At 37.3% G+C, this 16109-nt stretch overlaps 1 protein-coding gene across 1 annotated transcript; it reads right to left on the bottom strand.

The window, feature by feature from the left end:
• Positions 1–1620: 1620 nt before the first annotated feature.
• On the bottom strand, positions 1621–16107 carry LOC141842872 (putative E3 ubiquitin-protein ligase RF298; the record flags this gene model as incomplete). Its single annotated transcript, XM_074730856.1, is given in 5 exon segments — positions 1621–2304; positions 14153–14238; positions 14241–14486; positions 14489–15383; positions 15385–16107. Coding segments are annotated over 5 exon segments (2469 nt in total), but the record flags the coding sequence as incomplete, so codon positions are not given.
• Positions 16108–16109: the final 2 nt, after the last annotated feature.

Raw genomic sequence — 16109 nt, 5'->3', positions numbered from 1 at the left:
AGCCGGTGGAATAAGGGGAGGTAGGAGGCTTGGACAACGATGGAAGGTTGTCGATTGCAGCTCCTCTTGGATGGCGGCAACACTACTAAGGTGTCGGCGGTGACGACAAGAAGGATGGAGGTGGGTGGCAGCTAGGAGAAGAAGAGAAGAAAAGAAAAATCTAACCCTTAGGTTTTCTATTCTTTAAATCTCTTTTCCATAGATATCTATTTATAGATCTCTAATGGGTTTGATTCGCAAATCTAAAATCCGTATCCATTAGCCTAAAATCCAAATCAATAGCCTTAAGTTTTATTCAAGACCAAACCATGTTGGTTCAAAACCAAACCACCTTTTAATTAAAACCAAACTAATTTGATTTATAATTAAATCAAAGAGGGTTCACTTTGTCTTCAAAAGATATAGCTCATCCACGCTTTTGTTCCGATAAAATATCTTCCATATTTGTTCTTTGTCTAGTCCAATCAGACTCAATCTCTCTCGATTTGAAAATTCAATTCTCAAATTCGTTTTATGTCTTTTGGATAATCTTGTAGTGTATATGACTTGATAAATTTCTAATTTATGTTGGTCCTCTATAATTAATCATTAATTATGATTCGATCATGAGTGACACCTAGTAGTACATCATGACTCTAATTAACTGAAAAATCACTGTTGACTCTAGAACCACGTTTGAACCTTTCAATAGTTATAGTTGTTTATGCATGTATTTTTTTCATTTATCTTATACCCGCTTAGTTCAGAACATAGTCTATGTGTGAGTCCCTACTTGACTAACTACGTCAACCTATCCCATGCAGTAGTTCTTTGTCTTGAGAATTTAAATTACTCAAGCATCTATCCAAGAGGATCATCCTCTTGATGTATTTCTGTTTTGGTCAAAGACTTACGACTAACAATCATAACAAGTGATCATAGGGTATACGTTTCCTAATAAAAAGAGTGGAAAATCTTCAGAGTCCTAATTGGGTTATAGTATTTGTAAGTGTTGCTGCCTTTCAGCTTTTGAATCAAGTCTGTTTATGTCTTTCTAGTTCTACATACTTGTCTTGTTTTGAAAGCTGTTTTTGTTACCTGTTCATCACCACCACGCGTTTCATTTTGGTTATGCCGAGCCAACCACTGTTATCATGAAAATCCGACATTTAATAGCGTCTGAATATTGATGAAGTAAAGTTGCATTTTCGTAACGGTCTTTAAGTTAATTCTTTCCCATTGGTCGTCGACTTCCGATTGTCTCTCTTCTCTATCAAGTCTTTGTTCATGAACACACTCTCGAGTCCCTTCATTCACGAGCCCTGAGTCCCTTTGTCCCGAACACCCAAACATCGGGGGCATTACCCTTTTACTTCATATTAGACTCAACCTTTAGTGGTGGCCAATGTAACACAATTACAAACTGTCTTGATAAAAAGAAAAAACTAAAGGGAACTTACATCAAAAGAACTCTGTAAATAACAATAAACATTTAGGTTTCTACTATTATTGTCTTTTTTTTCCAATGCCTAATTAACATCAATTAAAAAAATACTATATGTTGTTTTTCAGATGTACGTAATGGCCAAAATTATTTTCTACGACAATTTGAAGAATTGGAGCAGAAAAACACGCCACAATTAAATCAGAGAGGATAATTTTGAAACAATAGGGAAGGCAAAGTACAACATCTGCAGTAGTTTGATATGCCACAACGTAAAATGTTCATGCCTTATTCATTTCCAGGCCACAGTTATTATTCTCAAACTTCAACTCAAAACTAGTAACATATTGAAATTAATAGTGTCATGCAGAGAAGCGAATTGGTACCCTTCGTTGAATTGGTGTCCTACAAGAAGGACAATCTTTCATTCCCTGCTTTTCATGAAGCTCATTGCATTTTACACACACAACTTGGTGAGCACAAGGAAGGAAAACAACAGACATTTCCTCGGACAGGCACATCACACATTCTCGCTCCCGCTGGAGTTCTTCCATTTCTGTTTCCTGTGAGTCGATGAAATTTGCCAAGATATGGGCATTAACATTTTTCCTTCCATCAGAGAGGCGGGAAGCATAGCTTTTATCTGTTCCCCACTGTAGAGCAGTGAGGTTTGTGGAGTCTTTGACAAGCCTCAACTGTGCAATCTGCTGCTCGAGCTTGCGAATTTCATTTTTGCACCTTTGCAGATCATTTTCAGCTTCAAATCTTAATGCATTTTCCTGCGATTTGGCTGAAGTCTCCAGCTGTTCTCTTTCTTTTCTTTCAGCATTAGCCACTGCAATTGCCGCATTCTTCAACTTCTCTTCTTGTTTCCACCTGGCCTGCAAGTTGTTGCCATCAGGCAAAAAAATAAACAAACTTTTACTTAAACAAACTTAAACAAAGAATCTCTCATGTTTAATAACAGATTCAAAGTTCTGAAGGGTTATACTATCCTCTTTTCGTCTTTTGTTGCCACAACATATTCAATTTGACCTGCAATATATCCAACAATAATTCCTCCCAATTTAAAATTCAGTTTAACAATAATTTTGTGTATGTTCATTTACTCTTGTTAGTCTCAAAAAAATGTCAACAGATATTTTATGACATGCAGTCAAATATACCATTGGCCATATTGAAACATTTATCATTATCGTTAAGACGTGTTTGTCCTAATCATTTGGGGTCGGCTACATGAAGTTAATATCCTCCATTGAACTCTATGGAAGCCTATACACTAGCAATATTTGAGTTGATTAATCATATTTTATTCCATTGACTAATGTCGTTTCAAACTTTGTGTTATGTCTTACACCTTCCACCCTAATCCATGTACGTTCTAGTGGTCTTAGGACATATACATACCATCTTAATCTATTTTATCTCAATTTATACTCAATTGGAGCTACACTAGTACTCTTGGATATTAGTATTTTTTTTTTTAAATGATCTTTGCTAGTAACTCAACTGATTCATCTTAGCATTCTTGTTTCTATTACATTATCCTTTTATGTGTTCAGGCAAAAGCTTGATTTGGGAGTAGTATGATCACTTTGACCAGAAAGAGAGAGGCTGGAAGTAACTAACTAATCCTGCCTAGATTAATCAAATGACTAGATTTGATTGTAAATGAGTTGATAATCTTTAGCCTTTGCTGTTAGAATCATAAGATCCAAATTCCTATAAAACAATATGTTACGGTTCACATGTAAAAACAGTCTGGTTCTTATATAGAACAGGAATCTAAGAGAAGCATGATGATTTTAGTACAATTCAACATGATTGGATACAGAAATCTTATTTTATATCATTGGATATGAATCTTTACACAGTCCACTCCTCCAACATCAACTACTTTGGCTAAGAACCCAAACATCTCAGAAATAGAAACAAAGGTAGAAATTTATCAAATGAAGCACTCCTTCACAAACATCAAGAGTCCATTAGTGAAAAGGGCCTGGGGAAAGCTTGAACCCCCAACATCAACTACTCCGATAGAAGTGCAACACAATCTGATAATCCTATTCCTTCTGAATTAGATAGTCTGACTCCAATTGAAAAAACAATTGTTGAGTCAGATAGTTTGACTCTATATAAAAGCAAATTAACTTCTATTTTGAGTCATTTTAAGGAAACAAAGATCAATGGAAAGGATAAGTCCATTTCCAATTATTGTAGTGCTAAATTATTTGGGGATATTCATCATGGTGTAAAACCTTTGCATGAGATGCCCAAAGAGAAAAAACTAAGGCAGTAAGTTCTTCAAGTAAATTTTATGAAGGATAAATCTAAACACTATTTTTTGATGCAATCATGCTCTAAGTGATCCGATGTGAACTTGAGTTTTGATGTTTAGGTAAAAAGGTATAAGTTGGACCTTGCATGTGTATTTGATATGTGTGTTTGAGTATACTTGATATGTGTTTGAATGTATCAGGAGTTGTAGGAACACACAAGAAGCTTGTAGAGCTTGTGGCTTGACATGGTCAAGATGCTTCCAATGAGATCGGAGAGGCATGGTATGCCACATTCGAGGACCACTGAAGTGGTGTTGAAGCAACTCTAGAGCAATGACCTAGCGTGGACTGAGGGACTACAAGATGAGTAATGAGACAGCAAAAGGGATAACCAATGGAGGCGGATTACATAGGTGAAGAGGTGAGTGGAGGAGCAAAAGGCTTGTACGCATCCGAGGGATTGAGTAACCTACAGGAAATGTCTGAGGATAAAGTTAAATTGTAAAGGGTAAGACTCTAGTCACTTAAGTGTTGAGTGACCTATATCCAAAGGGACGAAGAGTAGAACTCAACATAGATAGACTCTACCTTAAAAGTGGTCATGGTTGGGTACCAATTGACACATTGAAGATCAGCCGAGTGGTGGCTGAGAATCCCAATACCCTAAAGTATTTCAAGGTTTGTAGTTTAAGCTATCAGCTAATGATGGATCTCAATTGACTAGTGAAGAAATCAATTGAGGTAATCGACTAAGTCCAAGAAGACAGCAAATAGAATGATTTTGTTCGTGACTGAGTTGAATAGGCAATGGATTGTTCCTTTTTGCTAAGCAACTTCCCTTCTTCTAAACACAATAACATTGTTGCCAAGGCCACCAGCAAGCAGCAACCTAACATCAATAGCTCATGTGAGCCACTACTTCTCTAACAATGTTCCTCTTGTGCTAACAAGAGTCAATTATGACCATTGTTAGATTGTGTGCCAATGTGATCAATGTGGTCAATACCCACTTCCAACAATGTTAGTGTTCTATAAGGCAAATATATACATCACAAATTAAAGAACACAATAAAAAAACTAAAAAAACACAAACTAAAGAAAGTATGTCAGTGATTTAACATGGTTCGGAAGCCTCTAGGCTCTTCCATAGTTGTTAGTTAGATCACTCATGAAAACCTCTATATTTTCTCCATCTTTGCAGCACCAAAGGTGGAGAAACCTCTCTTACAGATAGCAATTACATGGTATAAAACTGATAAAAAATAACAATGGAGCTCTTAATCTGGTAGAAGAATAGCATTTTTTGACTTGATTGTCCTTTCTTCATGTAGCCCCTCAAGCTTTTTTGGTAGCCTTCTCTTCGGATCATGCTAATGTGACAACCATCAATCGATTGATCCATAGTATCTTATCCAAATCTTGTTGTTAAGGCTTCCATCTTTGGTTGCATTTGAATCAATTACTATAATCGACCAAACCTACTATACTAATCGATGCTCAATCAGCTATGCCAGTCTACCAAAAAACTTTTTTGTTCCTAACCAAACAAACCTTAGTCAACTAGGTGAGTCAACTAGCAAATATTTTATTCGTTTGCCAAAGCTATGAAATCATCAATTGTTTAGAACATAACCATCAGTCGTTGATTGATCACTCTATAATACCCCAAACATACCCAACTTGGGGTATTAAACCATCAATCAATTAATACCCAATTACTAATTGATTAGGTAAACCACAAACCCTAAATACTTGGGCCATTGACTATCTCAATTGCCAATCAATTAATACACAACTAGCAGTCCACTAATCCAACTACAAAATCCCGAAACACTTGGGGTATGTTTCCTTAGTCACCCGTCAATTGGATCCCATCATCAATTAACTAGTTCCTCTTACTTCGACCACATCTATGGTCGAGTCCACCTAAATTGTCATCTACCCGCGTCCTTTATGTTCAAGTCACTCCACTTACATCTCTGGTGGAGTTTCTTTAAGCATTGAAGTCTTCTCCCATCAAACTATCTCTGGTGGAGTTTCTTTAAGCATTGAAGTCTTCTCCCATCAAGCTACGTCCCTTACATGCTCCAAGCACTAGGCTTCTCATGTCATCCTTAAGTCTTTGTTTATGTAGTTCACCTCCTCAACTTGCCATACTATGATATTCGTCATGCAATCCCTAGGATGCTCACTCCATCCCTTTCCAATCTCCACCTTAAACCATCGAGCTAATAAACACCTTGATCACACCAACTCAACCTATATAGATCTTAACACACAAGTTAGATATAACACCCAACCTAACTTAAATTCTTTGCCCAACTCATCAAAACTCTTAATTGCCTAATTGCAAAGGCGATAAGAGTTCCAACAACCATGAGCCCACTTGCCACTTGCCACTCAAATACTTGTCATAAGTCCCTCTAGCAACAATAACAATGCCACCTGTGACCTAATCAAGGATCACAGACACTTGGTATCCTTGCCACACCCACCTCAATTATGTCGCTGCATCCTACACATTGCCTCTGCTCCTTGTACACTGCTGTTGCACCCCACACATAGCTACATGCATCATGCATCCACACGTCCCAGCTAAGAGTCAATGTCTCCACCCTTTTGTTCCTCGTCACTTTCCTCAAAACCAAACCCCTAATTGGGATCCGATTTAATTAAATGTATGGTTTTAAAAAATCAAGAATCTTTTACAATACAAACCACTAATTCTAAAAAATATCTTTACCCTCTTGGATCTTATCCAAGGGCCATATTTTGACTCACGAAGGAGCTTTGAAGCTAACTTGCTCAAGGACCACATGGTGTAATTTCAAAGTGGAAAGGCTGGTATTTACTCTATATACTTGTTCTTTCATTGAAAATTCTCTTTTGTTTAATTTAGTTGATTTAGTTAATTTTTGTGCATTATGTGTTTGCTCTCATATTATCTATTTTTATTTGTTCCATTATTATTTTTATTAACTTAGTTTTCTCTATATTTCCTGTGTTAGTTAATAATCTTCATTACATGTCAAGACCTTGCATAGCTATGATGAGAAACTCTACCATTAGACAGGTACACACCTAGTAATAGAAGATGAGCTTAAGACCCCCTCGAACAATTTAAAGGTAATGCTACTAACAAAATCGAGGACAAGAGCCCCAAGCTTGTAGATCCTACATCCCATCTAGTTGCACGACCATTCACCTAAGCATCATTAGCAACAAGAGAATTATCCTGCTCTCCTCTTGATGAGGACCACTTGTCATACACCCATGTTTGACCTAGGCTAGTAGTCAAATTAGTAATCGGGTGATAGATTTGCAACAATGTTTGACCTAGGCTAGAAATACCTATTTAGTCAAATTTGAAGCTTCTAATTTCATTGGCTGATTAAACCCAAATAGACTACTCAATTGGGTCACTGAGATAAAAGATTAATTTGGTTGTTATATTATGACCCCAACTAAATGAGTGTGATTTGCAAAAATCACCCGAAGGTTCAACAAAAAAAAATATTAACAAAGTGCCCGAGATCAATATATCGTGAATCCATCACACACTAGTAGAAAAAGTGGATATTGAATAAGTATGCTCCAACAAACTTCAAAAATCAATGATAGACAATGTAAATCCACTAAAAACAATTGAATATAAGAGTAGTTGAATACCTAAGCAAATTTGATAAGCTACACATGGTGTATCCCTAAATTAGAAGCAAGAAAACCAATATACTTCATTAATGGGCTTAGGCTTGAAATCTAACAAGTTGTTTGCCCTTACCTCAATAGAAGAGACTTACTGTAAGGTTGAAGAGATTGAAAACTTTATAACAACCTACCTTCGATCATCAAGCCCCTTAACGCTTTGTTTGGGAGGAGGTGAGGGACGGGGAAGAAAGGGTAAATAAGGGGAAAGAAACTTTAAACCTTGTTTGGAAAGGAGTGAGGGAAGAGGAGGGAAGGATAAGTTTTAACCTTCCTTACCCATGAAAAGGGAGATTTTCTTACACTCCAATTTGGAGTGTATGGAAAGGGAAGACAATTCTAAATATTTTTTGTTCCAATTTTACTCCTGTTTTAAAATATTAATTCCCAAATAACTTATTTAATTTATTTAACCTAAATTTTTGAAATTTCTCTCGCTGAGCACGATCTTTTTGCTCCTTTCTTCTTCATCGAAATCTTTGCTTGTTATTAGGTAACTATAAATTTTTTTCCTTGTTCAGTAAATCCGTAGGCTAATCATCCTCTAGTTGCGAATATATCCGTCGCTTCAAATCACTATCACATGTTGCAATAATATAACATTTATGATGTTTCATGGAAAACATGTAAAACAAAAAAAAAATCAGTAGACTAATACCTTCTCAAAGTGATGTGCCAAAGCTCGTATGTTGAACACGTAGTTCACTTAAAATATATAAATTAAATTTATGAATATAATCTATTAGTTCATCTAATAGAATAATGAATGATACGATGAACTCTTCTATAAAAGAATTAATTTTTTATTTTAAAAGTAATTAATTTGTATTTATAAAAATAAATATTAATATTATAAAAAAATAAAATCATTGTCTAATTTAAAAAGTGAGGATATTTTTATAATTTTATATATTTAACCTTCATTCTCTTTCCATTCTTCCCAAACAAAATAACACATATTTCATTAATGAATCTTCCCTTTCTCCCAAACGAGGAAAACATAAATACTTTATATCCCCTCCCTTTCCCTCCCTTCCTTTCTCTTCCCCTTCCATTAATGAACCTTCTCCTCGCCCTATCCAAACAGAGGGTAACTTGCATCGCTCTTCGAGAATTTATAGGGTGCCACAACAAGAAAACCTCGTTGGCTTGACTCGCCCTAAAATTGTCATCCAACAAGTGAAGACTATAATAGAGGCCCCTAAGAGGCTAGAGAACCCTAACTCCAACATTCAATGTTACAATTGTCATGGCAAAGGCCACGACATCAAAGTGCCCTTGTAGAATCATGGCCTTAGAACCTAAAGGCAACTATAAGGATGATGTAACATACTTTAGAAAGAGGTCGAACCTTTTGACAAACACCAAGAGACTAGAGGCACGAAAGAGACTATAGGACTCAACATAATGAATTATATCCTATCCCCTACACATCAATTCATGGAAATGCACTTACACCATCAATATATAATTTTCATACAGACCCCTTTAGGCCACACCTTAACCACACTCAACCCCTATAATATGTTATGAGTAAATCAAACTATCCTTCTATTTCTAGAGAGGTGTTCGGTTTCCATTGAGAGATTCATATAAGGTTTAAAATTTTGAGACGTGTAAGAGTTTCAATTTATGACCAAAACGATATGATTTCGGTACCGTAGAGTGTCGTGCCGATACAATTTCAATAATTTTTAAAATATAAAATATATTAATTAAAAAATAAAATCGTCGATGTCGGTCTCATGCTCGGATAAAAAGGTCGAAAGTTGCATAGGTTGTAAGCCAGTGTTAAACATAAGTGAATGTTCTGTAAATGGATTTTTCAAACTATTATGTTATGCTAGGTTGTTCCCAAGAAGGAACACGTTGTAAGATCCAATTGCAATGTCTCAGCAATGATTGCTAATCTCCATGTGAACTTGGGTGTAATGTTAAATATGCAAAAGTTCTGACACTATAAGTTGGATAAGAACAAACATTATAAGAATACTGATTGTGTTAGATTTAGAATATGAAATATAAGAACACTCACTAATAGTAGATATGATGATTAGGAGAAAATTTAACATTTTGTATACAAGAGATAAAATGAGTAGGAGAGAAAACAAAGATGAAAGAAAACTCGGATTTTAAGTTATGGTACACAAAAAAGAATAAAGACCAACAGGACCTTTTACCCCTTCTCACTTATTGTTGAGACCATTCGCAGTCAAGCGTTTGGTGTCGCCCCCTTATAGATAATCGGTAGTTGTACCATTTCCGATTGAGCCCCATGGTGACCGAGTTAGATCACCCCATAGGTATCCCACGTGTCCGCCCTCAAGGTTTTTAATTATTTATCGTTTTGGGTGTTAGGCATCCTTCTCCCATTTGTCTTCCTCTTCTCTCCCCTTTTCCTTCTCTTCTTCTTTGTCTTTCTACTAGCTTCGTGTGATCCATGCAAGCGATATGATCATCTAAGCGATCATGGCAAGAATGCCCCCAAGAGGAAGAGGGGGCATCGAAAGAGCCAAGCGAATCACCACTCGTCAATGCTCCAATTGAATCCCCGTTGCCCACCTCTTCGCATGGAGCAACTCCTCTGCTGCACTCCGAACGACCCCACAGACTTGCATGTAGACTCGACAGAAGTCCGCCCGCATAACTCGGGATGTTACCGTTAATCATCAAACTATTGCTTCTTCTGTGACCGACTCCGTGAGCTAGCAGCCTGCCAATCCTCAGGAAACTACTTCTCGAGGACCTGGCTCGGCTCCGAGAAAACCCTCCGATGGTCCTAGAGGGAATGGGTCATCCCCCATTGTCATTTATATCAATGACACGTCGGGCGCTTATGTCAAGGACGCTCAGGTAGAGAACATCCTTGAGGCCTCAGATCTAGAGGTGGCCGCCCCTGTGTTGGTGGAGGGAACTCCCAAATGCCCAAAGTGGTTTCCCCTGAGAGCAATGTCGCACCCAATTCGGTGGCAATCGCTCTGCCTGAAGAGGGGTGGTTCCTACCACCACCCTGTCATTTATGATGTGTAAAAAATCCACCTCCCTACTAGACATTGCTGACAAAGTCTCCCACACACGCATTAGCCAACCTGTGTGGAGTAATACACATTAGAGGGTCCCATATGCATCCAACAAAACCCCTCCGACGCTTAAGTTAGCTCCAACATAAATGCTCATTTGAAAGCTCAAGAGAAGACAAAGAATCAGAGTTCCAAGGAAAAGATCCTTTTACCTTTGTATAGTTTAGCTTTTATGCATCCGCCTCTAAGTTATGTCAATAATGCGATCCTGGAGTATGAACATCTGTTGAAGGGGTGTGTCCGCAGATGGGATGGTATGGGGCAAGTCATCCCCTACCATGGCTTACTCTTGCAACAACCTTCCCTATTTATGGTTTGTCTACCTTGACCATGCTCCTGCCACAATCTTCTCTACTTATGGTTTGCCTGCCTTGACCACTATATGCGGTGATAAATCTTTGTCAAAGGAACTGACCCCATCATGGGTCAACTGCCAGGTGCATACTAGGCCAGATGCTCTATTTGACCTCATGAGCGAGATAGAGCTTGGTCAAGAGACCAAGGAACCATGCTACATGCTTGAGAGTATATGAAGGAGTAGAGTACGAGATTGTCCGAGGGGGGATGCTTGAGCTAGAACTGTGATATTCAGGCTGCCAAGTGGTTAGCCATGTGTGCTTACACTTGCCTATGTGGTCGAGGTTATTACCCCCGAGTATTGGTGTTGTGTGTGTGTATGTGCATAATCTTACGTTGTTGTTCTACCAAGTTATGTTATTCCCTTTGTATTCTTATACCTTTGATAATGTTGTTGGTGTTTGATGATTTAAATGCATAAAAGATCTTATGATGTATATTCATGCATTTATACAGCAATAATATATTATACCTTATATCAAATTAAAGTTTAATGTCTTATATTTAGCATGTAGCATTGATGTTTATATATTTTTTGCTTTTGGGTGAACAAAATGATGAAGGTGTTCATTACTAGTAGAATTGATACATATCATCAATATATGAGAAAGTAATTAGACTCATTGTTGTAGGTCAGGACATGGTGATTATTATCTAAAATAACACCAAATAATCTATTTGCAGATGAGACCTCTAGTGGATGATCATTGCGAATGAAACCATTAATGGATATAGATTTTATCATAGATGAGTCCTTGGATCCATTAGGATGATTTTAGATCATATAACATTTTATATCAGTCTTTTCACCTAAACCATGCGTTAATCAACCGATGAGTGTAATATATTAAACGTAGCCAACTGAGTCTACTTTCAGTATTCATGTGTTTCAGTGCACACCGACTACCACTCTCTCCTATAGAAATAAATAGTGCAGGGGCCACTACTTAAGTTGATCCAAATATACTTACAAATTCGTGAACTACAATTAATAGATCTTATGCAAAAAGTGGTGTGATCTTATGAAATCTATAGCTTGTATTTGTAGAACTTTTATAATGTCATTGTATTGCTTGTTTTTGCAATATGCGTATGTTTAGTAGTTTATAGTTGTAAATATGATGGGTGATACATGCAAATTTTGCCTAGACTTATTTCACTATGTACATTGATGTTTATTATGCATTATTACAAATATTGTTGATGTTGAGCATTATTTTCATGTTGCCCTTTATGTTTGCTTTGCATATTTGTGCTTTCCTATGTTGCCTCTAGTTTCAAATTGTCTTTTGAGATAGTTGCAATTGTTAATCATGGTTGATTGTTGCTCCTAAATCAAGGTATAGATTCCTTGCTTGACATAACTTACATCAAAGTGCTCTAACATATGAATTCAAAATTTGTGAAAAAAAATAGCCTTAAACCCCCATACACAAGGTTTAAGACTCAATGCTAATTAGAAATTCATCAAGTAAAAAGTGAAAAACAATAAAATAATAAATAGACTAAGTTTAATTAGACCTGTGTTTGGTAAATAATGTAATGTATACATCAAGTGTGCAGAACTTCGAACAATGCACATAGAAGTTTATGTCATTTGGTGACTAGCTATGATTGAGTAGGTCTATTAGATAACTAGACACGATCAAGTTGGTTGGTTTAGTTTTGAAAACTCGAAGGCCTAACAAGGAAGTGGACTCCGAAGGCCAATGGAGAAGGATAACATGTACAACAAGCTCATCAAACTTGGTACATCTAAGATACTAGAAGCCTAACACAAAGTATAATCTAAAGCGGCCTGATGCAAGGTGGACGCATATACAAGGGGAGAAGGGTTGCACATGGAACAAGCTCATAGATCTTGATGCATTTGAGGAATTGAAGGCTTAACACAAGGTGGACTGAAGGGTAATCAGGAACATCAACAAGGTTGAAGACATAGAAGCATAAAATTTTGAGAGAGTACAACTGATGAGTACTCTCTTGCTTTTACTTCCAGACAGCGTCATCAAAGATGATATGTTTAACTAGGTAGGGATAGACTACCTAGTGGCTTGTGTTAAGCATTTAACTGAGAGATAATAGGTCACATGATATAATCTACAACTCAACTCAATCTTAAGACTTTTAAATTGGGAATCAATTGGACTATTCCAATTGGACCAATTTATCCAATTGGGGAGTCAAGTGAAGAAGAGGTTTCTATGAATAAAATTTTATTCGAGCAACAATCGACTCGATATTGATTTGAATTGACTAGAGACTTGAGTAGTGATTTAGACTAGACAGAATTTTAAGCTAATTGCCAATATAGTTGTTGGTTACTCAATAGTCACTTGTGCTCGTGCAGTTAATTGAAGCTTATTCCAATCAATTATAGTTTACTCAAGTTGATTAGAGTTTATTCCAATCGACTGAAAGCAGACAAAATATGTTGGTTAGAGCAACATCTATATAAGCCTTGAAAGTTTTTTAGCTTACAAAGTGCACGAAAATATTATATTCTTCAATGACCAGGTGCTCAAATGTTAAAGCTCTCCTAGGGCTTTCAATGCAGGTTGAAGGCTTTAATAAACAAGTCCAAATCCTTGTTAATCATCTTCGATTGAACTTTGCATTTCATTTCTATTTGAGAGGAGAGTACCATTGTAATCCTAAAGGTTTAGATTGTAAAAGGCTTGCTCCATCGCCTCTTGTTAAAAAGTTGAATTTAGTGAATTTACAAGACTAACTCATCAGACAAACTCAATAGGTCGTGCAGTAAGAGTGACGTAAAATAGTCATGTTAGCATTGTGTTTCATATTCTTATTATTTCTACAGCATTTAAATACTCCATCGCCTCTTGTTAAAAAGTTAAATTTAGTGAATTTATAAGACTAACTCATCGAACAAACTCAATAGGTCGTGGAGTAAGAGTGAAGGGTCTAAACTATGTAAAATAGTCATGTTAACATTGTGTTTCATATTCTTATTATTTCCACAGCATTTAAATACTTGATATGGCAACTGAACTCACACACAAGCACCCCACACAAAATTAACATTTATTTATCTTTGTCTTGCAAGAAATAGTTTTTTAGGATTTCAGCTATTCACCCCTCCCTCTTTAGTCAGTTGCACGCTGCCATCACTCAAAAAGTATACCAAAATAATAACCTAAACACAGCCTTAACTTCAGGACAAGATTTGTTTGCATTGTAAATCTCTAGTAGAAACTAGATACTATTGGAATTTGTTTCAGTGCAATCTATGCACTTGGCCACATGAAATGTTCATGAGATACTATGGAATTGTGAAAAGAAGTTACCTCTGATTGGTTGCGGAGCTCCTCAACCTGTTCCAGTTGCTGTTGCAGCTGAAACAGTTGATGTTTTTCGGTCGCAAGCTCCTCCTAAACAATACTTTTTGTTTCTCCCATGACTGAAAAATTTTCAGTGCTTTCATTTCCCTTCTTGAAGATTCTTGACAATTGGTTGCTGATTGTGCAGCATGCAACTTTGCCTCCTCCATTTCCAATCTTAGTTGAGAGTTTTCATATTTGAGTCTGTGGGCAGCAGCATTAGCCCTTTCAACCTGGGTACTGGCTTTGGATATTGCAAGTTCCATCTCAGCAAGCTTCTTCTTGGTATTGTCTTCTAGAGCATACCCTCTCCTTTAAGCCTAGCCACTTCTTCTCTTTCCTGTCGCAGGGATTGAAGTTCAGCTTTATCCTTGCTCAACCTTCGAGCAGCCTGCATCACCTTCTGCTGGGCCCAATCAGTCCAGTCTTGCAACTGTGCCTGGAGTTCCTGCATTAGCGGAACCAATATAAGCAACATTTCATCCTTTTTATCCTCTGGAACCAAGTCTCTGCATGTCATACTTGAACCGATTAAACTATGATCACTGCAATTTGTGGCCTCAGCATTAGACTCTGGTGCAATACTAAGGCAAGTGTTATTCGCAGATGGAAGTGACAAGGTAAGTCCAGTTGGTTGACAGTTGTGTCTTTCAGTGCATGTTAGATTAGAAGGGTTTCCTTGAGAATATGAAAGATTATGTTTATCATCTGTCAATGATTTTTCTGTTTCTGGTATTTTTGCTATTTTCAGTGAGGAGCTCTTTAAATTTATTCTTGAAGAATCCGAAATTGTTTTTAATTTCCTATCAAAGATTAAGCTCCCTAAGCCACTTTGCTTGCATGCTCTAGAAACTGCTTTAGATCCCAATGCTCGAAAGCTTTTCTCAGAGTGAATTGACTTCTGTCGTAGAACATATTCTCTTTTCAAACTACTTGGATGAGCCTTTCTATTGCTAATTGACAATGATTCTTCAACATGAGTGGATAGTGAAATTAAGCTTTCCTTTAAGGGTTTAGGTTTTGAAATTGTGCCATCCTCATTTGAGTCAGAGAACTTTCCTGTTGGAACAGTAGATATCGCAGCCACCTTTGGAATTTCTAATTTCTGGATGCTCTTTGAAGGAGGTATTATATCATGCAACTTCTGAGATATTTGGACATTTAGTTCAGAGGCTGTGGAAGTAGCATTATTGTCAGAGATTTGAACCTGCTTCCAACTGAGCTATGGTAGAAGCACCAGAGTACTCATTACTTGTGATAGCATTTGATGAATTGCTGTCCATGGCACAAGCATGAGAAATATTTGCATCAGACATCAGCAAGCGCCACATTGCATCACCTGTACTGAAAAATGGTCGTACTTCCCTCAGCACACTAACCATATCAGCTAACACACTCTTCTCCAAATGTCTTAGGTCTTCTGCAATATTCTCTCTAGGGGAGGAATCCAATTCTTGGCTACTCTTTAAAAGTGCCAATGCATTATCCACAACATTAGAAACAGTATCTTTGTACCCATAGCAAAGCCCTGACCTCAATACAGCATTAGTTGCAACTTCCTCTGTGTGCCCATGGAAAGTAATCATCTTGATTGCAGCCCTAAAGACTGTATCCAAGTTATTCAACAAGATCTCCTCAAGCTGGGACTCTGTGAGGCAGTTCCAATCAACATCTTGGAAGTCATCCACATCGAGCCCCTCCTTGGGCCCAAACATTTGAGTCCTACACATGTCACAGATGCCGGCATGATGGTCAAGGTCGGAAAGCTCTGCAGGTTTCTCTACAGGGAACACATCATAATTGCATAAATTATTTTGCAATGCATCCCCAAGTACGCTCGGGTCAGCCATGGGTGGTTCTGCCTGGAATTTTCTCTTGTTCCTGCTCCCTGTCTCTTGTATAGCAATAGATGAGTCCACAGGGC

This window comes from Curcuma longa, chromosome 12 (assembly GCF_044706935.1).
Source record: "Curcuma longa cultivar G26 ecotype Majalengka, Jawa Barat chromosome 12, ITB_CL_G26_1.1, whole genome shotgun sequence".
Classification (NCBI taxonomy): Eukaryota; Viridiplantae; Streptophyta; class Magnoliopsida; order Zingiberales; family Zingiberaceae; genus Curcuma; species Curcuma longa.
The sequence above is the reverse complement of the archived record's forward strand: the minus strand, read 5'-3'. Positions and strand labels throughout refer to the sequence as shown.